General features: G+C 39.4%; 1 protein-coding gene across 1 annotated transcript in view; it reads right to left on the reverse strand.

Moving 5' to 3' along the window:
- Window positions 1-21,674, reverse strand: part of LOC146393167 (neural-cadherin-like) — a 325,691-nt gene that overhangs the window by 153,340 nt on the left and 150,677 nt on the right. Inside the window, exons 16-23 of the mRNA XM_084927227.1 lie at window positions 21,394-21,537; window positions 10,759-10,879; window positions 10,516-10,678; window positions 6,756-7,424; window positions 4,953-5,144; window positions 3,241-3,688; window positions 2,772-3,098; window positions 1,142-1,235 (exon numbers count right to left, since the gene is read on the reverse strand). Of these exons, the coding sequence (XP_084783353.1) occupies window positions 1,142-1,235; window positions 2,772-3,098; window positions 3,241-3,688; window positions 4,953-5,144; window positions 6,756-7,424; window positions 10,516-10,678; window positions 10,759-10,879; window positions 21,394-21,537 (2,158 nt within the window). The remainder of the gene's footprint in view (window positions 1-1,141; window positions 1,236-2,771; window positions 3,099-3,240; window positions 3,689-4,952; window positions 5,145-6,755; window positions 7,425-10,515; window positions 10,679-10,758; window positions 10,880-21,393; window positions 21,538-21,674) is intronic.

Genomic DNA, 21,674 nt, shown 5'->3' on the forward strand with positions numbered 1-21,674 from the left:
CAGCTTGGAAATAGGCCTATAGTTCGCTAAAACTGTGTGATCAAGGCCAGGTTTCTTAAGCAGTGGCTGCACTACTTCATGTTTGAAATTTGCAGGAACCATACCAGAAGACAGACTGCTGTTAATAATGTCAAGGACATACTGTCCTATACTAGGAAAAATTTCTTTAAAGAATTGTGGAGGGACAGGATCCCGAGGGGAACCTGTGGGCTTAATATGGCGAACCACATCCTCTAAAGTGGAGAGCGTCACAAGCTCAAACTGAGTGAAAACAGCAGTGCAAGGGACAGAGACAGAGGGGTCAGAGTCAGGAGCTGTGATAAGAGCCCTGGTGGTGACAACCTTTTCAATAAAAAAGTTCAGAAAATCATTGCAAATCTCAGGAGAAACTTCCAAATAGACATTCAATGGAGTATTAAGAACAGTGAACACTGAGAGCTGTCGTGAAGTTCTGATACCTTATATTGCACCCAGTCCTTCATAAAGCCTGAACTCTGACTTTGAGAGAAAAAGTAGCAAAGTTTGTCATTTTGAGTTCAACACAGCATGAAAGATGAAGACGAAGGTGTCATAGGGTACCGGAGTGTCACTTCGGGACTCGTCTGTGCATGTGTGTGGGAGATTGTCAAAGTGCGAAGCGTTGTGGCTCAGTGTCACTTTTAGCAAGTGAAACTCTCAAGCAGAGCATTGGCACAAACTGAACATCGTCATCCGACGGCAGGAAGACACACATGCATTAACAACAAAAATGGAAAGAGAAGTTGAGAAGAGGCATCGAGGAAATAGAATCAGAGGAAGAAAATTGGACAGGATGGTAATGGTAATAGAAAAATAGGATGGTAATAAACAAAGATGGATATTTCGCTCCGGGAGTTGTTGCTTTGCACTATTTAAATGTCTAAATCAATCTAACGACTAAAAAACAAGGAGTTGCCGCCGATTAGCCGTAAAAGGTAACTTGGTTCAGGGTATGAAAGAAGTAATCTGGCACAAAGAAACTCCTGCATCACTGACGTCAGGATGTTAGACATTTCTTGGAAAGAGTAGATGCCCTGCCATCATTCGCACTCATTTAAAATAGCTTATGACACATTTCTCATTAGAAACTGCTGACCCATTGAATTAATTTGTTTTAATTTACCTTGGCACATGTCCTTCAAAGACATACGTCTTGTTGTCCCAATCATCTGGGTCAGGAGAGTAGACCTTTCCGAGCACTGTAGTTGGCATACGGCCTGAAAAGAGAAAATGCATCCGTTAATCAGTCTGCGTGAGAATGACTCAGCAGCACTAAATATGTCACAGAATTAGAGGATAAACCTCTGTTTTTGCTTTTGCATTGATATATACATGTGTTTAAGTGTGTGTGCTTCATGTGTTTTACATTCATTAGAATAAAGAAAAAGCGGAAAAGCCTTGAAATCACAACACTACAAACAGTAGCTTTTCAAACACAGGAAAACAAAATCAACAATGTACAAACATAGTGAAAAACAGCAGAAACAGCAAAATATCCAAAGACACTCGCTCAGGTCTCAGCAAAACTGAGAAGTGACATTGCAGGTGACACTGGGAGAAAGAAATGCAAAAGAGAAAATGCTGTTTGAATGCATAATGATTATAATCAAGTAGAAAGAAGTGTTGTTGTCATTACTCTTTCTCCTCCAATTCCTCACACTGTACCATGTGGGAATTATTCACAGGGTACCCTTCAAAATTTAAAAGGCAGACCTTGACATGTTGAATTTTAGCTGGATTGTCTTTGTGAAACTTAACTTTTGAGAAGAGTTCAACACCACTGAAATGTGCATTTGTAGCTCTGAATGGCAAAAGAAGATGAAGCATTGCTAATCCAAGTGCAAGCATATAAACAAAAGCAACGTACTGTACCTATCAACAGAGAGGCAGCAAGGCCTTATCTGTCTGACGAGGGATGCATGTGTACTTCTAATGCATAACTCAACCTAACTGACAACGCAGTGTGCCGTGAAGCCTGTGTAAGTCTGAAAACTACACGGATGCTTTCTGGGACTAAAAATCAGAGATTCACTGCCTGAGTTCACACAGACCAGAAACGCAGTACGCTGTCAGAGAATAAACATTTAAAGTGTAATTAACTGTGTGTCAAATCGAGCACTATCTTGCCTTTGTGACCCTTAGAACATCACCGTGGGAGTCACGGCAACTAAATAGTGATCATGTGGGAAATGATGATGTAGTGACAATGGAAGAGTTGAGGCAGAGGTGAAAAACACAATAAACACAGTGTGTGCGTCTGTTTGTGTGTTTTAATTACTGCTCACTGATTAGGAATTAATTAGCTGGCACTAAGAGAGTCACCTACAGAGAGAGAAAAGTTTGAGGGCCAAGTTCAAAATGTGCTTTAAAAAGTAGATGAAGGCTGTTTTATTAAGTAGATGCTGGTTGAGCGACATTTTAAAACTTTCCCCACTGACCTCCGTCTGTCAAATAATGTTAAATTCACAAAAAGACAGACTTTTAATTTGACAAAGTAAAACAAAATCACCCTAAAGACAAAAGGGAATTTTCAAATAAACCCTCCAATCTGTGTCGTGCAGCTAATCTGTGAAGGCCAGAAAAAGGTGGTTTTGCCTCTACATAATGCTTCAAGGACACCCAGTCGGGCTGGGCAGTTACCTGGATTTAAATGTGAATTATAATGACTTCCAAATATTATGAAAACACACTAATTGGTGAAAAACAAGTACATTTATGCATTCAGTTTTACTTTTTCACTACCGCCTACTCACCCCTGTGACTATTAATGAAAATTTTCTTCTCCCCTGCCACGTGTGCATGATCATTTTGGTCACCGATGGTCACAGTCAGGGTGCTGGTCACCGTCTTGGCTGGACTTCCACTGTCACTCATAATAATAGGAATGAAAAACTCTTTTTGGCGCTCGCGGTCAAATGTCCTCAAAGCTGTTAGTGTGGCTGTGCCGTTGAGATTGTCCTGAAGGTAGAAATCGTTGCTGTAGCGATATTCAGGGGGGACGGCAAAGTGGAAAGGAGGGCCATTCTCAGGGGAGTCGTGATCCACAGCTTGAAGGAGGGTCGACGTTTGGTTCAACCTTACTACCTAAACAAGATGAAAAAGGATGAGGGGTTGTAGCTTTGTTCACTGAAGATTTTTTAACCACACAGTCAATCGTTATCATTTGCTTCGTCTTTATGAAAATCTATACATAATAGTACAGTATGCTATATGGGATTAAACCTACCTGCGGTCCAGACACATTCTCAAAGACTATTGGAGAGTACGCTGCTTCAAACTCTGGTCCGTTATCATTCACATCCAACAGAGGCAGCTGAACTGTGGCGCTGCCTGTCAGAGCTGGAACACCGTGATCAGTCGCAATGACAACTAAGTGATGCTGGGGTATCCTTTCCCGATCCAGAGGCCGAGCCACTGACAGCAGACCGGACTGATCAATGGTGAACAGACCCTCAGGGTCTGAGTCCTCTGACAAGCTATAGGTGATGTCACGGTTCTGGCCTGAATCAGAGTCGCTGGCTACCAAATGGGCCACACTGGTTCCCACAACAATGTCCTCAGGTAGTGGAGCAAGTGACATGAAATGTGGAATGAAGACAGGAGCGTGATCATTATAGTCCTCCACCTCCACCACACAGTGCAGAAGGCTGGAGAAGTCCAGGTCTTCAACCTAAAACAGGAAGCGCACAAATATCACACACATGCATAATAACAAAGATCATAAACTCGATACTTCTTGTAATTAGAGCCAAAATAATTTTACATTGCACTAAACAGTTATTGTTATTGCAATTATTTTCCCGAGCAGATTTTCAAGTTTCCAGAGCCAACAGCTTACCAAAAATAATCAGACAAAAGCAAATAAAGACATTAATTTTTTTACAGAAGAAGTGTCATGCCACAAGATTTTTGCATCACTTTGACAAAGTTGTTATTGGGATGTGGCTTATGGATTGTTTGTTTAGGGCAACAAAAATGTTGTTGCCCTTAACGAGGTAACCAAACAAGAGTAGAGTTTAATTTTAATTTAATTTTAAGAGGTTAAGGAGGCGTAAAAAGAAAAATATTAAATCAGAGTATGAAGCCAATTATTCACCATAGGGAAAGTTAAAAACATACATTAGCATGTTGCAGTAGTTTCTGTGAGAAGCTTGACTGCAAATATCCAAGAAAATACACAAAAACTGCAATGTTAACAGTAAAAAGGCTCTATGTGAGACAACCAGTGTAACTTGGTTGTATTCTTGTAAATTGTAACTTCTAAGAATCAAAGAAAAGAATTAAGACTACTATATGTAGGAGGAAGTGTTTGGATTGACTCATATCATAAAGGAAGAGCAGCATAAGTTTTAAATCATCAATTATAAAAAAGCAGATAGAGGGTTCCTCTGGGTTCCTCTGGGTATGCAACACTTATATCCATTTATATCCTTTTAGAATTCGAGGTTACTTTCTAGCAACTTTCTGTCAGTTCTACCAGTATAAAAACTTGCCTGGGGGACTTTTCTTATTCTTATCTGTAACTGACACATGACACTGATGCTGTCAGACTGCCTTTATGCTATTGTCTTCACCTTCACAACTCTTTGCGTTAGCTGTTGATGGAAGGGCTGACAGGTTGTTTTAAGAGATTTATGATCATTGCTTACAAAATTCTAAAAGCCTGTCCTCCCATCAGTTTTGACAAAGCTCAAAACTTTCCAGGATTGTTCTGCATGTGAATGCAGCCAAACTTTAAACGCTGATTAAAAATCAATTTATTTCTAAAACCTTAAATTCTGTGTAATTTTCCATATTCCATTCACATGTTTCATACTGTCAGCTGAAGGTTCACATGACTATTATGAAAAGGAATCCAATGAATTAGAGAGAAATCTGAATCAAAGTCATTTTCAATAGTGAAAGCCTTTGTAATTGAAATGCCTTCCACATACCTTCAGTGTCAGGTTGAACTTCTGCTCGCTGTGCCGTTCGTAGTCCAGACGTTTCTTAAGCCGCAAGGTGCCGCGCTGCTCCTGCTTGTGACTGACCATATAGAACTTTTGCTCTTGGTCTCCAGACACAACACTAAAGGTCAGCTGGGCGTTTTCACCAATGTCCCTGTCCTCTGCTGCAAGATCCAAGACCTTAGAACAAGTTACAACCAGCAATTACATTGTGTTAAGGGAACTGGCTATTTACATTTTGACAATAAAAAAATAACAAGCAAAGTGCTAAATCTCCGAACAATAAAGATAACCCAGGTTTTCTGAATGTAGTTACGATAAACATGGACATGACTGTCTCTGCATATTTCTGACAAGAGCAAATTATCCATCATTTTAAATATGATACAGGAAAGCTTGCAAAAATAACTCCCGACTGTGTTAATTTGTTAAGAATAGGATTATCAATATCCCTGCCCCATCCCCACAGAGGACTTCCCATGATGCAGTGCAGTATAAAACTGAATTGTACAGAAAACGTTGATATAAAGGCCCATTTAACAATGGAATAGCAGTTCCCTCCTCTGAGCATCTATCTCTCATGTAAAACTGGTGATCAAGAGTTTCTTGCTTTTCTAAGACAACCCTACTGCAAACTAATCCCACTTAGGAAAACAAAGAACTCACCTGTGAACCTATGAATTCTGAGGTCTGATTAAAAGTTTAATCTAAGTCATGGCTGGTCAAATAATCTTCTGTAAGAAACATGAATGAAACCTGCAGCTTGTCAGATGAATATTAGGTGTTAAGTTTTAATGTGAATTTAATTTCAAGATTTGTGAAGATACCAGAATCCAATCATTCTCATAATGCACGAGCCATTCAGCAAGTTTGATTCCAAAAAATAATTATATCTGGTCACAATGGCACCATACTGCATGTTTTCTTGTTATTTATTTTTGTTTTTCAAACACACTAAGAAACAAATTACCACAATGTTGTAGTACTGTGCTTGTTGATGCCTTTGGTTTTATTGTTTCAGATCTTTTAGTGTCACCTAAAAAAGGTGACACTAAAAGATCTGGGATGATTTTGTTGCAGACTGACATAAAGCGAGATGTTAAATATAGGAATTGTACCAGCAACTATTCCAACAATAGGAATTGTTGGGATTGTTGCTGCTGTTGGACTCGATGTGCAGCTTGCCCCTGGCGTGGCCAAAAAGTATAAAAGTATAGAACCTGCCAAACAAAGTTGAAGGAGGTTGGCTCTGAAACACACTCATAAACCGAGTGGTTGTAATAATTTGTGTCCCTCTCACTGCTCAGGGACATTTATCTTGCTGTATTAAAGCTGCAAAAATTTACTGCACAGGAAAATGTTTCGTTTTCTGTCTGAAATTAAAAGGAGAGGAAAAAATGATTTCTGAAAAACGTGTTAGTGTGTAAAACACAATAAAGAAAAGTCATTATGAAAAATGCCTCATGTTGTACTTGAACTCAGGTCCTTCAACATACAAGAGAGTGGTGAGCGAGTGGTGATTCTGACACTAAGCCAACATGAAAGAAGTAAGAGATAGCTGGCTGTCTATTCTGAGTTGAAGCACACAGAACACAATCAAGACAGCTGTTCTGAGGTATGAATGGCCTATCTATGACAAACGGTGTGAGACTAGTTAGCCGGCCAAGTGAAGAAAAATAACTGATAGCATATACTGGGATTGCTGCTTTGCAACAACTCCACCAATAAGAAAACGAACAGTGAGCTGTCTTAAGGAGTATTGTTTTTGTGATAGCAACACCAGCCACCCACCTCTGCATTGGGCTCTGCGTTCTCAGAAATCCTTGCCAGGCAGGAGTGATCAGTGAATCTTGGAGCGTGGTCGTTCACATCTTTGATCAGAATAGTAGCAGTTCCCGTTCCTGCCATCCCTCCCCCATCCCTGGCTTCCACCACCAGGAGGTAGGACTCAACTTGTTCCCGGTCTAGCCCACCTATGCCTACAGTGATGGTGCCTGTGGTGGGATTGATGGTAAACATTTCTGAGAAGGTGGGGACTCCGCCCAGCTCCGCATTAGTGGCATCTAAACTACCGACAATCCTGTAAGAGAGCACAGCGTTCTGCCCCACAGCTGAGTCATCCAGGTCGGTCGCCGTCATTTCCATCACCGATGTCCCTGCTGCTGAGTTCTCTGCTACTTCTCCGTGACAGCTGGGAGCACACGTGAAGATGGGCGCGTTGTCATTTATGTCCCATACATTGATGATGACATCTGTGAAACCCGTCAGACCTTCGCCGCCCTCATCTGTGGCCAGGACAACGAAACGCCAGACAGCGCGCTCCTCGCGGTCAAGCGTCCGCTGGGCATAGATCTTCCCTGTGACCTCATCAATTATGAATTCACTGTCCGCACCTTGGCCATGGAGAGAGTAACGCAGGGCCTCCTGGTCAGCGTCCTTATCTGGGTCAGTGGCCGTTACCTACAATGTGAAAGGCACAGTGAGCCAGGTGAGGCAACAATCTTACAATCACGGAGCTTTTACACCGTTGCTGACTTGGTTGTGATATCATGACTCACAGCACTCCATAAGTGCCCTGTGCAGTTTTGTACTCGCTGGTATTTAAATCTGGCAAAGGGACATCTTTTTAACCCCAAGCCTCACCTTTCCTCCCCCTCTTCTGTCTGCACATTTTGCTCATCTTCAACACATTAGCAGCAGTAATATCAGGTCAGGCCAAAGTTGCTTTAACTTAACACAGTAATTGCAGAATGACTGAGAGCAAAAATGTATGTGTGCTTCTACAGACGAGTATTAAATCCACATATTAGAGACATTTGTGAAACCCAAACTTGATGTGTACAATTTAATAACTCACATAGTCAACAAAACTCAAATACCTACTTCAACATAATCAACAAATATGCAGTTGAACAAAAGAAACAGTTTGAGTTTTACGTGGGTTTGTAAAAGGGAAATGACATCAGATTTACCTGTGTTACTGTTGTGGTCTACCTAAGACTTTCTATTTAGACATCTTACTCCTCCGAGGACCAGAGAGCGGTAGAAAATAAATTTCTGTTTTTCTTCTGGCAGCTGTTAAATGTTATTAAATTAAAAATACTGCTTAATATTAGCCACAGGAGCTCTTCTTTGAAGAGAACCTCTTATGATCAGTAACAGCTGCATATTTTTATGCTTGGGCTATACCAGAGTAACTCTGTATAATTCATAGTTTGAAATAACCCTCACTTATTCACCCCCTTAAGTTCACCCTGCGTCTAAAACAAGCTGCTTTGGCTCATCTCTCTTTAAGCCAACTTTCTACTGATTGACATGGTTGGTGGGGCTTCGGTGCTAACAATCAAAGGTTGTATGAAGATATCTTCTCTCTGTGACATCATGCAGATCCACAAACAATAACTAAATAAAGAAAGAAAGAAAACTTAGTTTAGAGCAGCCAGAGCTCAAAGCAAATTGACTAGATAGATATGAGCTCATAGGAAGGTAACAGCAACTTGCAATAACGCATAACGTAATAATGTCCGGCTGGATAACCACTGCTCATCTACAATCACAATGAACACCGGTGTACCACAAGGCTGTGTGATGAGCCCTTTCCTCTACTCCCTCTTCACCCACGACTGCAGACCTGCTGATGGTTCCAACACCATCATTAAGTTTGCAGATGACACCACGGTGATTGGCCTCATCAGTGACAACGATGAGGCCGCCTACAGGGAGGAGGTGGATTGTCTGGCTGAGTGGTGTGACACAAACAACCTGCTGCTTAACACCGAGAAGACCAAGGAGCTCATCGTGGACTACAGGAGGAATGCTGACCCACATCCACCCATCCACATTAAGGGGACGGCTGTGGAGCGTGTGAGCAGCTTCAAGTTCCTGGGAGTCCACATCTCCGAGGATCTCATCTGGACGACCAACTGCTCCAAGCTGGTCAAGAAGGCTCACCAGCGCCTCTTCTTCTTGAGGACTCTGAGGAAGAACCACCTGTCCTCAGACATCCTGGTGAACTTCTATCGTTGCACGATCGAGAGCATCCTGACCAACTGTATAACAGTCTGGCACGAGAACTGCTCTGCCTCGGACCGGAAGGCGTTGCAGAGGGTCGTGAAAACTGCCCAGCGCATCGCCGGAGCACCACTTCCTGCCATAAAAGATATCTACAGGAAGCGGTGTCTGAAAAGGGCTGGGAAAATCATCAAAGACCCCAGTCACCCATCACATGGACTCTTCACCCTCCTGCCCTCTGGGAGGCGCTACAGGAGCCTTCGGACTAAGACCACCAGGTACCGGAACAGCTTCTTCCCCACAGCTGTCAGACTCCTGAACTCTGCCTCCTGACATCTGACCCACGTTAACACATGGACTGGACATACACACACCCACAATGGACAACTGTACCCTCAAACACACAATAATAACATGGACTGAACCACCACTCACAACCACTAGCACTTTATATAGATACTGTAGAAATTATCCACATATCTAATTTATCTTAACTGCACTACTGTATAGCTCTGTAAATAATCATTCTGTACATACGATAATTTTTAACCCTACAACTGTTTACAACTTGCATAGTTCCCATTTCTGTATAACTGTATATCTCAGATTTCTGTAAAGTTATTTATTTCATATTCTGTATAGTTTTTCATATTTATATCCTGTTCATAGCCTGTACATAGCTTGTACTCACTACAGCCTGTACATACCTATAGTTATAGAATATTCACAACATACTTCATACCGTGTACATTATAACATACCATAATAGACCCATTTCTGTAATATACTTACATATCTATATTATTGCTAATATATATTGTAATATATCTATATCACTAAAGCACTTCTGGATGGATGCAAACTGCATTTCGTTGCCCTGTACCTGTGCATGTGCAATGACAATAAAGTTGAATTCTAATTCTATTCTATTCTAACTCATTTTATCAACCAGGATATGCAGAAGTGCATCTCTGATTGGTCAACAGCAGCAGAAGACACCGGGAGCCACTCCTGTCAGCTAAGAACAGGAAACTGAGGCTCACCAGAATTGGACAACAGAACCCTGAAAAGCTATAGCCTGATCCGATGAGTCAGTTTTCACATGGATCCATCCTGTCTTGTATCAGTGGCTCAGGCTGGTGCTGGTGCTGTGATGTTGTGGGGAATATTATCTTGGGTCCCTTAGTACCAACACAGCATTGTTTAAACAACCTTTGTGACATTATTTGCTGCATAGCCTCTACTCTTTTTTTGAGAAGCATGAGAGGTTTAAGGGAGAGTTCACCTCAAACTCAAATACCGTCTTCTCTGTTGGCCTGTAGTGCTATTTATGTTTATGTTTGTAGCTCAAAGTGGCAAATAAATAAACTGACAAAACTCAGCAGCAATGCATCAGTGAACATATTTATGTCGATTATAGTTTATTCCTTCTCTTAGTAGTCATATATAGATAAAGAAACAATACTGTAACTAAAAAGAGGACCACAAAAAACAACAAAAATACACACACTTCATCTGACTGAGTCAGCTTGGACTGTACCTGCAACACAAACACTGGAGAACCATCCAGCTCCTCTGTTACGCTGCCGTAGTACTCGTTAACAGTAAACACCGGAGCCTCGTCATTCTTGTTGACCACGTTTACTGTCACAGTCGTGTAATCTTCCCACTTCCCATCTGAAGCCAGAAGATGAAGCTTGTACCTGAACACAAGTTTCAACTTTGTCAGGGATGGACAATCGTTCAGCAAGCTTGGAGGATTCTTCTCTGAGTGTGTTCCTACCTTTTGTTCTGTTCGTAGTCCAGAGGCTGGGCAATAAAGATAGTGCCCACCTCTGGTTCCACATCAAACACCCCTCCTGTGTTTCCTGATGTGATCTGGTACCGCAGCTTAGCGTTTCCACCTGCAAACCAGTGTGAGGATGAAGACAAATTAACAATGACAGTAGAAATGGAGCTGTAGAGAGGAAAAGTTATGGAGTTTCATTTTTGTATTTGTAAAAAGAAAGAGCTTTGGTGAAGGCTTGATCCCCCACGGGCTAGAAGTACCCATTTCACTCGGTACTGCTGGTTTCTGCTAGACCCAAGATCTGTCTCAGTTAACAGGGACAGACAGCAGCCTGCTTTAGCTGACAGAACAGAATTCAGATACTAAGTCTTAGATCTGAAAAGGAGCCAGCGTCCGTCCTTACAGAGGTGATTGCCATTGCCTAACATGTAAGAATTTCATCCACGTGACAAGAAATCTCTTGATAAGTAAAAATCAGATATTTTAGAGCCATTCACAGAAAAGAAAAAGGCTTTACGGTTACCTCTGATTCTAACAATTTGATCACAAAATAAATTATGACCTTTACCAACAATACAAATAGATATGTGCCAATTATTTCTACCAATCCTTCCAAACTACAAAGAAATTCACCCATTTTTAAAAAGAGAAATTTATGCATACTGTTTATTCTTCAAACTGAAGACTTTAAATCAAATACTTGTTCTTCTTTGTGGGATATTTAAAAAATACACTTGTTCACTAAAAATAATTAAAAAGTGCAGCATGCAAATGTACTACCAATTATTCCTGGATGGATCTCAAATATTTGATCACAAAACATCAATTATCAGAAGATTATAGCAATCCAGCCTTTTAAGCTATTAAATCTGACAACAGTGGGATTTAAATTGCTTTTAAGGGTGTTAACATTGTTACAAAGCCAGAAAACTGCAAAAAATACCAATAAATACAATCCATCTCCTAATTGTTGTTGTTAATGTTATCTATTAACTTTCTATGTCGGGCGCAGTCTTTGGTAGAAGTAGTGTGTATTGCTTGTGAGCGTGGATGGGAACACACTGCACAAGACATCAAAGTAAGTGTTAGGCCTTGGGTGCTCGCCTCTGTCAGTGCGCCCCAGGGTGGCTGTGGCTACAATGTAGCTTGCCATCACCAGTGTGTGAATGTGTGTGTGAATGGGTGGATGACTGGTTGTGTAAAGCGCTTTGGGGTCCTTAGGGACTAGTAAAGCGCTATACAAATACAGGCCATTTACCATTTACAGGCCATTCAAGTAACATTGCACTGAAAGATGTGTAGTGGTTTTGTATAAATGCCGAATTGTGGATATTTTTAATATCATAACTCTCAAGGAAATGACACTAAGCTGTCTTTTCAACTGAAGATGAATGATTTCCATGATACCGATGGTTTCGGAAAAGTTGTGTCCTAAAGAACACCTATTGTGCAGCCAAGAATAAAACGTTTCACCGTTAGCAGACTTACTGAAGTGAAAGTAAACTTATTGTCAGAGGAATGTGAACAGAATTCAGACAGTGGTGTTTATATTAACAAAGACGCATGTGGGAATTCATATAAAGGTAGCAAAATACAACAAAAGTGAGTGCACCCAGTTCAAGATCACATAAAATGCCATTTATCAATATGTAAAGTACTTTTTTATGTCTCTTTTAAACAGAGTTCTAACTGTGCTCACAGGTCGTACACACATGAGACAATAATTAGAAAACCTGTACAGACAGAAACCCTACAAATCTGCATTGTAAAAATTACCTCTGAACTTCAGAATTTTCTCAGTTTTAACCCTATGGACCTACATTATGTTTCCACACTGGAAAGAACTGCCACAATCTGAGCAAAATATTTGCGGCAGCAATCACGAGGTTCGGAAAGAGCTTTAGTACCACTAATCAAAAGTGATTTCCTCCAAATAAATAACGTTATGGGCAGTCTGCTACTTGTTCAATCATTTAAAAAAACAATACATAAAACAATAACTTCAGACTTACCAGGTCAATGAGTGCAAATAAGAGTTCGTATTGACCACAAACATGGCTTGTACAATTCAGAGTACAACCCACATTCAATCAGGCTCTAATCTATAAACTATCTCACTGTCAATTTAGAATCAAACATTGACCTAACATGAATGTTTCTGGCAGCTTGCAGAGTTTAAATGACACTGCGTAATATCTTAATAGTCCGAGAAATAAACCCTCTCTAGTGCTTTGATGTAATACTTCAATACTAAATATTGCCAAAGAAAATGAAAAGAAGCCTGATGAATATCAGGAGCACATTCTTTGGTCAGATTACACCAGTGGTTCTCAAAGAGTTTGACCAGAGTTTTGACAGGTGGGGTGCAAATCACCCGGCAGAAAAGTCATGCGGAACTAATGTTTAACATCAGAATCACTTTTACGGCGGAATAAAGACATTCGCGTCAGTTACGTTAATAATATGCGGATCTGCTGCAACAGATAGCTGCAGTGTGTACCGAAAGGTGCGAATCTGTGGTCCGAGGTCGTGCCAAAGTAGGTATCCCCGACAGAATTTGTTTCCCGGGAGCACGCACTGGGCTGTCCAAATCACGGACAAACAGTATCCCACATTCTTGATTTTTAGTTCACAAACACCTCTGATAATGACTATCTACTCCTGAAATTTTGGAGGTTTTAGCTCTGTACAGTTACAGAAGAATACAAATAATTATCAGTCAAAATGTCCTTGGTTTATTGAAACAATCCTGTCCGATAATACGTGAGAACAATCAATGTACCATTTTCTGTTGTAACCCAAAAACTGACGGGTTTAACGGTAATGTAACAACACTTATCTTTCACCAAAACGGTTTATTACTCCCACGTCTAGCATGTTGTAACGGAGGCAGAGTCAGCTGGATCCGCTCTCCCTGCACAGTGAATGCTCCTGATGCAAAGGAAACAAATTTTGACTGGGACACCTACTTTGGCACGCCGGCGAGGCGTTATTGGGGACGCTGCTCAGGTGCATCCACCTCCCCCGCTTCCGCGCCGCAGACCACGCCCCACCACAGCTCTGCTGTCAAAAACAGGCTCACTGCAGCCACTAAGAGTGATTAGTATTAAACCCTCACTAAATTATATATTTTTAATCTCTGTTCACAAATTTCTGGATGTCTTTTTTCCTTTTTTTAACAAGACTAAGACTGAACTTTATTTTCCATGTTTGGCAATGTTCACATTCTATTTAATGTGTTGCTTTTTTGAAGAAATGGTGTAGTCTGATGAAGCAGTCTAGTGACAAAAGTTACAAATAGTTGTCTGAAAGGAAAGTTGTTTGTTTAAAACAAAAAGTACTGAAGGATTCATGTGAATGAGTTTATTATCTAAATAAAGTTGCAGCTAGGCTTTTCTGTCATTGTTTTGTTTAGATGGGGTGTGAAAATATTTCTTCCTGCCATGTGGGGAACAATGTAAAAAGTTTGAGAACTACTGGATTACACCAAGATACATTTGTTGTGTTGGGGTCCAGATTTTGGCCTAAACCTGGCCAGGAGAACCTGCTGACTGCAAAGTCCAGATAGCAATGCACAGAGGTTGTAGCATTACTAGGTTGCATTTCATGAATACAAAATAGTGGATCGCTGTGTGTGTGTGTGTGTCCCAGAATATTGTGTAACAGGATTAATTTCTAGTCTTCAAAAACCAGCAAGATAAGGGCATGATGATAATGCATAACACACTGCCAGTATCACATGAGGGTTTCTAAAGACTTCCCCCTCATGAGGAAGAAACACTCCCATGATGAAATCTCGTAAACAGATTTAGGTCTCTATGACAATCACAGTATCTGGACCACACAAAAAACAAACAAACACAAAAAACACACAAACACAGTGTCTGTCCTGACAGTCTGCAAAAAGCTTTACACTGTTAAATTGATAATTATAGAAACTTACTTAAAAACATCTCAAAATTCAGGAAACCAGGGAGTATTCCACATGTAGAACTATGTAACACAGGAGGGCATTAACTAGAGTTTTAACCAAAGGGATGTCTATGCAGGCAGCATTTTGCCCATCGCACATCACTTTGTAGCTGATAGCTTGTTGTTAGCAGATGTCTCAGGCTCTGGTTGCCTTGGTAACCCTCTAATGTAATGACCATCTTGTCATATGTCTATCAGCCATACCCTGCTGCTTGCTTTTAAGTTAAGAAAAGTGTACAAGGGGTCATTTCACCAGTCGCCAGTAAGTGTTTTGGTTGTTTACCACGTCGCTGATAATCTTATGTGGATACTACACAGAGTCTTGTACAATATGATCTACATGATGTTTCCCATGTTGCGTTGAATATAAGATACAAAAGAAATTAGTTTATATCTTAATTTGCGGTGAAATATCTCAGTCCTCTTTGTGGATGTTCCATTTTTTACTTGTGTTTTCAGGTGTTTCACTGATTTATGGAGAGATGTTTTGCTGTTCCTTAGAGGCATTTTTCTCTCTCTGATGCTCTTTTACTTTCTTCATAAGGGAATTCTCCAAATTGCCCCAATGGTGTTCTATTGGATTCAAATCAGGTAAAATGGCCTGACACTCGTCTTTGTGTTTTTTTGTGTCCAAGTATTTCTCACTTTGTGAGGGCGTAAATCATTTACTAGGTTAAATTATGAATACGCTTCTTCCTAATAGGGGACAAAAACAAATCCATCTCATTTAAATTATTAAATCAAGGTTAATATGTGTTTTAAGGTTTAGGATTGGATCAGGCAAAATGAGCAGTTAAGGTTAAGATAAGTCCAGAAAACATCCTCTGGAGTCACAGATTTGTGCGTCTGTCTCTCCTCGATTTGTGTTTTGTTGTCTGTATATTACAGTTTAAGTGAAATACAGCACCTAGGGAGATGGGAGTTTTAAAATTGGCACAGCTGGGAAAAACATTAATTTTCTCTCCATTTGTTTGTTTGTTTTAACCGCTGTATCACTCCCTCTGCTCTATTTTTTCCCCCTTTAGGTCTCAGCGGTTTTCTAAATACTTAAGAGATTCAGACAAACTAAAAAAAACAGAGAATGCGAGTGAACCGAAAGGATGCAATTACGTATATCCCCTAATGTCTCATTTAAAATGAAAACAGACAGACGGTACAAAACAATCTGGATTAGAGCATTCTCCTCTCCTCTTCCTTGACTTTCATCTCATTAATAAGCTGTGAATCCCATCTCGTCTTCAGAGGGTTCTCCTTTCCCTTTCATATTAACATTAGGGTGGTAGATGCAACAGCGATTGAGATGCAAACCTTGGCTTTATCCGTAATTGCATTTAGGGGAACGTTTGTTGATCAGCTTCTAATAGATTTTATTAAAAAATGCTTTGCATAGATTAAATGAGGTAGAGAAAGAATTTTGGAAATAAGAACAAAAAGATTTTAGACTTAAAATTGGAGCGCCGACGTATTCAGAATTCAACAAAAATAATATGGCGCTGTTAAAAACATTATTTCATTTTCATACAATTTTCCACAGCAGATTAAAAGTGCAGTACATATGTTTGTCAAAATAATTTTAGTTGCATATATAATACTACAAGTTATGTTAAGCACTCCTGTTTAAACTTAACCATTTATGGTATAAATAACCCTACAATTGAAAGCAAAGTGTTCACGGTCACTTAAACATTAAATTACTCAAAATGTTATCATCTTATTATAATTCATTCACTTAATTTGTTAATTAAGGAAGTAAAAACAAAGAAGATCATGTAGAAATGATCATGTTCAACTCTTTAACGTAGTAGCTTCTCATTGTGTTGTACATAAGACTCCTATTTTATTTTTATCTTTTTATTGTTTTAGTGTACACTGAGGGCCATGGCAGCATTGCAATTTATGTATGTATGACTGTACATATGGTCTTTGACAATACAGCTGACTTTGACTTTTGACCTATTGGCAGTTCAAATGAATGCATTTTTACAGTTTTCCACTGTCTAATACCATAGACTACCATAACTACTTCTATTTTTATTTTTATTGTTATGTAATCTTATGCTAGACAAATACAATAATCAAAACATAAAGTCAAATTTAAAGTATTTTCCATTTTGTGATTTGTTTTGAGATTTTTTAAATTTATATTTGATCTAACAAACTTTTCAAGTCATTGTAATGTAGACAAAATAGTATCAAAGTAAATATTCAATTATGCTGTATTGAACATTCAGCGACACGAGTCACCAGGTAAACAGCACTCAGCTTTCATGGAGAGAGAAAAACATCAACTTTGGTGAAACTAGTGTTGGGGGTAAGTAACTGCTGGGGATGTTCTCCTTAAACTACACCTTTTGATTCTCTTTGCTTTTGCACTGCAAACAGAAACTCTGCAGCTGGTAATGAAACACCACCTTTTGTCGTTCACCTTTATTTCTCTGTAATCCTGTTTCCTCCTCCTCTTCATTTCCCCAAGAATGGTAAGTGTTCTTGTTAACATGGCCAGTGTTTCAGTCAAGTCTAACACTTTATTTAATGGAAGTTGCTGCTGCTGCAGTCAAGTATTTGACCAGCCATCGTACACTGTATTACTTCCTCTTAGTCTGGGAAAGTACCTAAAAAACTGCAATTACTAAAAGAGGCCTTTAAAACAGTTTAGGGACTATGATGTTTCAAGTTCTTGCAGTGGAGTGAGAAAAGAGGGTACTACTGCCAGTGGGCTTGTGTCACTAAGAACTTTTGTAGTTATTATTTCTTTTTGATTTGCTATTTAGTGAAATTAAACATTCTTAAAGATGTCAGACAATCAAAGGAGTCATTAACTAGAGTGTGCGCTAGAGGTTCAAAATTGCCATTTGAAACTATGCAAACATTTTACATCTTCAAACTGCACTTGTCTCTAGTGGTTTCAGCAATTATTTTACATGGACTGTTAATGACTGTGGCTAACTACTATATATTAGCTGTGTGATATGAACAGGCATCGTTCTGTCCTCATTACTGGCAGCAGTGTAGAAATCACTTCAACAATCTCCTTCTTTTCCTCCTTCATTAACTTAACATTCTGCACTCCTCGCAAGGAAAGAAGAAAAATCAAGCATGCACACACATTACAGCTCCCTGTGGTGGTAACTTTATTCTGAACTCCAGCAGTCTGTTGCTCTGTGTGTGTGTGTGTGTGTGTGTGTGTGTGTGTGTGTGTGCGCGTATTAAGGCAAGCACTGATGAGCAGAAATTTAAAATTACTTCTCTAAGGCTTATTTTTACCGTTTTGGAAAAGAAAAAATTATTTAATGATAAATAAATCTAAATAGTGAATAGCTTTGGTTTTTAAAAAGGATTGTGAGCGACTTGCTTACAGGTTTAATTCACTGGACAAAAACACTACCACTGGTAAATACACGAACACCATTTCTGTGCTGAGTGAAACTGAAGTGGTCTGAATCCTGATGGAAGCCCAAAGAGTCCCTTTTTAATGCAGCCCTGACAGTTAATTTTCCTCTCTTGTCTGTAACACAGGCACAGCTTCCGATTCCTGGGCGATCCCTAACTGGCACGTAATATGTTCCAGATGTGCACAATGTTTTTTAAAAAAAGCCTAGAAGTGAAAAGTGGGGCCTGTCAGTGTAGGCAGAAACATTTTATGAATTCAATTTGAATTACAGGTGCAATTATAAACGACAGTTAAGGCAGAAGACTGGCTACAACATCTGGATTGCGGTGAAAAAAAAAAATCACTGCACGCAAGTTCAGTTGCAGCAGTTGTGTTTCCTGTTTGAGTCAACAGTGGCAGATTGCTGGAAGCTTGCTGACAAATGAGCAGTGATCAGACTAACACAAATAAAACTGCAGGGAATGTGAGTCAATGTGTGGGTGTGGCTTGTAAGTGTAAAGCTCTTTGATGAATACCTCTAGAAAAAAATCTGCAAATTCCAGGCCAAATGAAACCAGACGCAGGTAAGTTTATATACTATATTCATAAACACCTCTTTCTACATTATCTTTTGAAGGTTTCCTTTTTAATTTTTTGAATCTTCTTTGTCATTCAATAGATCTTAAAAAGGAAGAAAGTTAAATTTATTATATAGCTGCTACAAGCTATAAAGAGCTTCTAGCATCTGTGTTTCTATTTCTTTTTCTCAGATGGATGATATTTTTCTACCTTTCAAAAAGTTCAAAATAACTTTTTTTGTTTAAAAGTAACATGAACAGGGGCATATTTGTAAATCCAGTTTTAAAGTTTTATTACAGAAAACAGATATCAAAACTGAATACACTGAGTTATAAAATAGGGCTTTATGCAAGTTACACGAGAGGTATTTTTTAAAAGTACTATGCTCTTCTTGGTTTAACTGGTCACACTGTAGCAAGTCAGCCAGCTTGCTTTTATTGTCTTGTTGGTTATGTTATATCCATGTTTCCAATGTATTTACTAAGTTTAGTCACTTATTAATACATTAGTAAAAACTGAATTAAATAACGTGTAAAGAACTGAAACCCTACATATGGACACAAAAGAAAAGTCAATGTTAATCTCATCATATAGAAATAAATCAATACAGTTGGCCTGTGTTGGCTGAAAATTCATGTTGGTTGCAAAAACTGCATTTATTACTCTAATGAGGACCTATTATACACAGCTGTCTCTGTTCTTCAGGACCTAATAAAAATAATCTACTTCTTTGCAGGTCTGAAAATGAGGTAAATACAACTTCAGAGGAACAGCACAACCCTATCATATTGGGGGCAGCTGTAGTTTGGGAAGCAGAGCAAGTTATCTACTAAAGGGAAGGTTGTTGGATTCGATCGTTGCCCGTTCTGGTCTGCATGCCAAAGTACACATAATGCACAGTACCATGTTTGCAGTCACAGCATATCAGCATAAACATCTCATACCAACAAGAACATCAAGAACAGAGGTCGAGGGGGTGATGATTTGGGTTTGTGTTGCAGCCAGAGACCTGGGCACCTTGCAGTCATTGAGTTGAGCATGAACTCATCTGTATACCAAAGTATTCTAGAGTCAAATGTTAGGCCACCTGGCCGACAGCTGAAGCTTGGCCCGAGTTGGCTCATGCCATGAGCCAATAATCCCCAAAACCAGCAAATCCAAACTGGATGGCTGAAAAAGAAATGAATCAAGGTGCTGCAAAGGCCCAGTCCAGACATCAACCAGACTGAAATGCTGTGGTGACACAGAAGATGATTACTTCTAAGTTATTGCTACTAAAAGTGTTTCAAACAAGCTGTTATATCAAGAGGTGTACTCAGTTTTTCACACACTGCTTCTGCATTTTGGCTTAGTTTTTATTAATTCAATTCAGTTTTATTTATATAGCACCAAAGTGCATCAAAGCACTTTATACTGTATGGTACAGACCCTACAATAATACAGAGAAAATCCAAATAATTGGACAACACATGGAGCAAACACATGGAGAGAGACAGACCAGGTAAGACTAGATCATTTTTATTTCCCCCCGATATGAAACCTGAAGTGAAAGCAGGTGTACTACTACTTTTTACCATGACTACAGTTTATTTCAGAACTGAGGGGTTGTGATATGTAAACCTATTCTAGTCCAAGAATCCAGGAATAAAAATATGGAGCTAGAAATGAACATAATTAGATCCCCTTTGACCTTATGATGATGAACATGTATCAGTTTTCAACTTTTCATGTTCAAAAGTCAAATGAAACAGTGTTAAATAAATATAGAGGGAATCTTTCCGGCATTACATACAAGCTCTTTTTATTAATTTTTTAAACTCCAGTTCAGTTTCTTTATCTCAAAGGCATTAATTCACTCTGCTTTGATAGCCAAAAAAGAGCTACTGTTTCCCACACGCCTCTCTCTGCCCAAGTAAGTCCAAACGTGACTCGTAGACTCTCTTTCAGCTCGGTTTCAGTCACCCACCACTGTAAATAGCTTTGGCTGTTTATAGTGAGCATTTAATATTTAATTTTATTTACAAGCTGTACATTTTGTTCCTTGCTGTCGCTACCACTTCAGGAGACATGCATTAAATATTATCTGTTAGAGATGTGTGTTCTTCCTGAGTGCAATTATGGTCTTGTCTTTTCTGTCATGAGCTGACATTTGCCTCTGGCCATGACAGCTGAGTTTCTTGGCGTGTTCCCCCACAAAGATAAATCTTTTCATTTTGGGACTTTGGAAAGCTCTTATATCCTAACATGGCTCCATAATTAGTGTTTTTAATTAGGGAAGTTCAGTGAAAGGATGAACCAGTCTTTAAGATGTCTGGAATTAAAAGTACCTGGTACATCAACTCAGGACCACCTTCTCAAACGAAAACAGTGTTTATTTTAGAATAAAGATGTAAAGATGTTTTTTCTTTGAAACCATTGAAAGGTTTTATTAAAATAGTTCAGTTTTCTGTTTCAACCTCTCGTATTGCAGTTTTTTTTATTACATGTTTTACACTGCAAACCTTTCCTCAAAGTAATAGGGGGTTACACAAAAGCAGTGAAGGGTGAAAGTTTTTCTTTGGTGAAGGGAAAGCAAAACACTTCAGCAATGAGCTGGAGAAAATGTGCTCAATATTGAACATACAGTGCCATCGCCATCATCACTCCTACATATCCCAAAATTCCGAAATGCACAAGTACATACAGAATCCTTTATCCGTGCCACCCACCTTCATCCCCGTCGTTGGCGCTGACTGTGAGAATGGCAAAGCCCACATCAGCGTCCTCATCCACATCGACTTCATAGGAGGCCTGTGCAAACTCCGGCTTGTTATCGTTGACGTCGCTAATAAAAATGCGTACATATGCTGTGTCTGGAAAAAAAAGTAAGACAGAGACACTATTATTAAGATGAGGCTGTTCTTATTCCATCACTTTTTTAAAAGGAAACTATCATTTGCAGTGATGCAGATAAAAAGGTAGACTTTTCTTCATGCATTCACAATATATA

Source organism: Perissodus microlepis, chromosome 1, assembly GCF_051167445.1.
Source record: "Perissodus microlepis isolate ML-2025 ecotype Zambia chromosome 1, ASM5116744v1, whole genome shotgun sequence".
In the NCBI taxonomy this organism is placed as follows: domain Eukaryota; kingdom Metazoa; phylum Chordata; class Actinopteri; order Cichliformes; family Cichlidae; genus Perissodus; species Perissodus microlepis.